Here is a 5,040-nt window from a genome sequence, read left to right on the forward strand (position 1 = left end):
GAATGACAGTATTTTTTAGCTAAATACAAAAAGTACAAAATATTCACAAACTAAATGTCGCCGTTTAGTTCAGAGCAAGTCTGTTAATTGAACGGTTGGTTAGGTTAGTTGGCGGCGATTTTTATCTACAACTGTCAATAAAATCGACATCACATTTTACGCTACTGAAATTATTTTTTTACAAAATTTGGTTTAGAATGTTCTATGTATAGTCAAATTTAGCCTCAATGATTTATCTTACTTTACTTTTATTACAACAGAGTCTGTAATAAATTAACAAGGTTCACACTTACACTATAGGTGTAAGTTGTAAGAATCGGAGTTGGCAATGAAAGGCTCGCAGTAGTTAGACAGGGAGTTTATTGTGTGCTAGAGTGTAGGCGGGCGGCGGCGGAGCTTACTGCTTGGAGGCGGCCTCGTGCAGCTTCTTCTGCACCTGCTCAGCCTGCTTCACGAAGTCGTCGTAGGCTTCCTTGATCTTGGGTGCGAGCTTCTGGTTGGTGGTCTCCACGTTGCTGGCTACTTCCTTAACGAGCTTCTGGGTCTCCTGCGAAGAGAACGTGACACGTGAGTGAGTTACTGGTGATCACGGGAGGGGGGAGAGGCTACGAAGCGCGGTCACTTGAGCTCACGTACCTGCACGGTGTTCTGCACGGCAGCCTGCAGCTTCTCACGCAGAGCGCCGGCCTGCTTCTCCACCTCGGGGTGCGCCTTGCGGAGCTCCTCGGCGGTCTTCTCGAGGTTAGCGCGCGCCTCCTCCAGAGCGGTCTTGGCCTTGCCGTTGGCGTCGTTCAGCTGTAACAGTCACACTGAGTAAGATCCCTGGGCGAGGCGGACCGGCAACACACATACACACTCGTACTTACCGCGCCCTGCAGACTGTTGGAGAAAGCAGACAACTGTTGCAGCACAGAGTCGGAGCCGTCCTTGAGCGCCTTGTTCAGCTCCTGGGTGTTCTTAGAGTTGACGAGTGAGTTGAATTGCTCAGAGAAGGTCTTCTGGAACTCAGCGGCGTGCTTCTCGATGTCCTGCAGCGGGCTAGGGGGCGCGTCGCGGCGCACCATGCCGGCGTGGCTCTGCAACACAACACACGAGAGTGAGCGGCGCGCAGCGGGCCCAGGCGACGCGCAGGCCGGGGGTCGGCCAGATACTTACGAGAGCGATGCAGGCGACGAGGACCAACAACTTAGCTGCCATTGTGCTGATGTAATATGAAGACGAGGACGGGATCAAGTGAATCTGCCTGAAACACAACAGTGACTGTGCTGGGAGACGTGCGCCCGCCCGTTATATACCCGGCCGTAGATAAGCGGCCGGCGATAACGCAGGCGAGCGACGCCGGGAGGCGAGCCTACACCCCGCAGGGAAAACTTTCCTGAGCCACCCCGCGCCCCGCCCGGCCGGTCCGCGCCCCGCGCCACGGCCCTGCCCTCTCACCTAGGGCATGTTTACAAACAAGCGGTGATCCGGGTGCGCGCCGGTGACCGCCGATAGCCCCGCTCGCTGCTAGGTACTCTATGCACCGCGCTGCACGCTCTCACATACTTCCTCGCGCGTGCGTCCTGCCGGCTCTCCACACTGAGAGGTAAATCTGTGCATGTTTATAGTCAGAGTACCGGTCACAGTACCTCAGGTCACCTACGGACCCGGAATCGGTGAGCCTGAGCGAAAACAGTTCGAAGACAAATTAGAATAAATTGTAAGTATTGTTAAGTATGACGCAACATGTTGCACTGTGATGGGACAAGATTGACTCAGTTTTATCACTCTATAGATTTCTTGCGAGATTTAATGTGATAGTGGCTGCGGTGACTGTATTGATGGGATGGTTGAGGTCATATCAACAATGATATGGTAACTGAATGTATGCAGATCCATTGTAATATGCAATGTCTTTTTTGGCGAATGTTATCTAATTTGTGTGCTATAAGTAACTAGTTCAGCATAAAAACATTGATATCCTGAATGATTTAGGTCGCCTCACAAAACCTAAACATAACTGAAAACAACTGTTCAACTCCTCACTCCGACTCTGGCTGGGTCTGAATCTAGTCGAGATATCCCGACAATTGACGTAAGGAAACTATGTGTTATTAAAAGAATAATTATGAATCCCGAATAATGATGAGAGCTATTATAATAGGATTGTAAAAATTGATATGCATAGAGAGAAGTGAACGGTAAAATCATGAGTGACATGACGACAGATAAATGATTAAGATATCTGCTAAAACGAATATCTATGAATAAAATGACAAGCGCTCGGCCGGTCCCTGGTACCTGCGCCGGTACCTGGCTCCAATAACAAAACCAGTGACCGTCGCGTCAGGTACCTCTACTGCTTTGTGAAGTCTATTGTGTGTACAACTATAAAGGGCACAATGCTATTTGATAGCATGAGGACAAAGCGTCCGGGGAGCCGCGACCGTTATGTTGCTTTTGATCACCTGTGGAAGTCTTGCCACAAGTAATGCCGCGAACGTATTCCAATAAGCACCAGCCGCTTTATAATTTCGGCATGTCTTGCATTAGGAAGCGAGCTACACGCGGCAGTCGGGTCCGCCGCGTACCTACGACGTGTCGGCCTAGACCTGTGACCCGCGCCGATAGCCACCAGCCCCCCTCCCTCCTCTCTCACCCGCACTCACACCTACTCCCACATGTTGCTCGGCTGCATATATCTCTGAGGTCACTCATTTCTTGTCTAAGTCCTATTTGCGAAACGTACCCATTTGTCTTTTCAATGTCATGTTCGTATCGTGAAATAATTATTAGCAGAGAGATTATATTTGATGGGCGCTAGTACATTGACTCCGCGACTCGCGCTGTTGATAAGTTAGCCCTGAACTTAACTGGCAGGACGCGGCTTTTGACACGCAGTCAATACAAATACATAAGTCTCCAGTCTGGAAGCTATACGTAGGAGATGAGCGAGTGATCACGCATCACATGAGCGGGGCTGGTCGGGGGTCTGGCTGTTCCTGCTCGCATACCCGCGTGAGGGTCGGGCAGGGCGGAGGCGAGGGCCGCGCGTGACCGAGCCGCACTGCACGTTGCTCCCCTATCTGCTTTAACTATTACAAGCTAACGATGCAAACAGTAATTAATTAGCTATCAGTAACGAGTGTTAACTTTTCCACATCTCTAGATAGGGTGAGTCGCACGGGCACGCGGCATGACGGGCGCGGGGCGCGGGGGGCGCGGTGCGGGGTGCGGGGCGGGAGTGCCGGGGCCCGCTCTAGAGCTCGGCTCAGACCTGGCTGCAGGCGAGGGCGGCGTGAGGCGCGTGCGTCCAGCTCGCGACCGCGGCGGGGACTCGCGCGCCGCCCGCACCTGCCGCCTCAGGTTAACGTAGCCGCTCTATTGTTCTCTATATATGCACGCCTAATATTATATTCTTAATTTGGATGCGTAGGGTTGCAGTGACTATTGAATTCCTTGTTATACGGATCATAAAAATAGCGTTTGCGCCGAATCAATCTGTTGAGCCAATTTACTATAGAAAGCTACTCCATGACCTGGTTTACAAATAAGTAAGTACCATATTTTGCGAAGAGGCTGGTAAGTCGCACTGAGCCACCGTGTCCTCGGCTATTCGAGAGGAGTTGGAGGCAGCCCTGCGGCGAGTACACGTCCGCGGAAGTGTTTCGGTGAAGGCCGCGAGCGTCCTGCGTGTGGGCCTGTCAGGAGGTGGCCCTGGAGTGTGACGTCACGCCGGCTGCCGGCTCGCTTGGGCCCGCAAACATCGAGAACATCTCTCGTTTGGTATCGCGCCGCGTCTCGGCAACCTTTGACATCTGCACCACGTTATCGACATTTTTATCACGAAAACATTTGCAAAGTTTGGCCAGCGAACAGTGTGTGAGTTAAAATAGGTAAAAATATAAACGATCATAACCTCCTCTCCCAGTTTGCCGCTGGGTAATGTAATGGATAGTGCAGGTACCTGTAGCAGTACCTGCTGAGATGCTATTGTAGCAGTGCGCATTGAAAATAGTAGACAAGTAGTGCGGCGGTAAGGTGCAATGGTAACAAAACTCAGGTAAAGCGACTTTAAGGGAAGTGATGACTACACACAAGCGGCTTTGTAATATGTGAGTACAGTCATGTTGTAGGTGATGCGTTTATACATCAGTTGTTGCGGGCAGCTAGCGCGACTGCGGCCGGCGGCTGCGAGGTCGCGCACGTACGTGTAAATTAGCTGTCTGCGCTGGTACATTGTATTCTCAGCAAACAATTTATATGCGGACCTACTATAAATAATAAGTAGTACGTCAAGTATGCGTTTGCACCGCGTATGGAGCGCGGCGTGTATTGTGTACACCCATAGGTTGTCGTATCGGGAGCAGCGAGGGCCGTGTTGTTTAAGCTTCAATTCTAAGAAGTGTTTACCTATTAACGCAGTGATTAAGAATGTTGTTTGTGACACGAGGCCAGTGATTAGGGCAGCTCCGGGAGCGCGATAAGGCGTGACTCACACGCAGCCAGTACCTGCACCTCCCCACACTCACAACGCGCAGCCGCCCACTACCTCTGAGCTAACAAACTACAAGCAACTAATAATCGTTAACCCAGAAAAATAATTTGAAAAAATTCGCTCACATCGATGACGTCTAATATGTGAATGAATGTCTAGTCCGAATGCTAACACATATATTAGACTTGATTTGCCTTTGTTTCGCAAAAAAAAATGATAGAAAAATAGGTATTTATGAGACTTGAATAAATTTAAAATGCAATTTTTATTCAATATTATGATGCAATTCGTAGTTTTTTAGAATCTCTGTTCTGTTGCGAGCTCGGTCCGAGCCTTGTAACAATGGCGAGGGGCGCGGGCGGCGGCGTTTTTATTATTTTTAAGAGTATATTTCAGATTTCTCTTGTTTAATTTTTGTTCGTACTTATTATCTTAGTTGATGATAAAAATAATAATCGCGCCTAGGGGTATTTTACGTCGGATACATGAAATGGGCTACTTTTTTAAGACGACTAAAAAATCACCGTGTATAACTTTGAACCTAATTTAGGTTAAAATTACGA

General features: G+C 49.5%; 1 protein-coding gene across 1 annotated transcript; it reads right to left on the reverse strand.

Annotated features, from left to right (window-relative positions):
- Positions 1-342: 342 nt before the first annotated feature.
- LOC113495538 (apolipophorin-3-like) lies at positions 343-1,276 on the reverse strand. The gene is made up of 4 exons (XM_026874296.1): positions 1,156-1,276; positions 867-1,076; positions 637-795; positions 343-547 (listed from the first exon to the last, which is right to left on the reverse strand). Exons 1-4 carry the CDS (start codon positions 1,195-1,197, stop codon positions 398-400), a joined length of 561 nt encoding a protein of 186 aa, XP_026730097.1. The 5' UTR covers positions 1,198-1,276; the 3' UTR covers positions 343-397.
- Positions 1,277-5,040: the final 3,764 nt, after the last annotated feature.

The sequence above is a fragment of the Trichoplusia ni genome, chromosome 1 (genome assembly GCF_003590095.1).
Source record: "Trichoplusia ni isolate ovarian cell line Hi5 chromosome 1, tn1, whole genome shotgun sequence".
NCBI classification, from domain to species: Eukaryota; Metazoa; Arthropoda; class Insecta; order Lepidoptera; family Noctuidae; genus Trichoplusia; species Trichoplusia ni.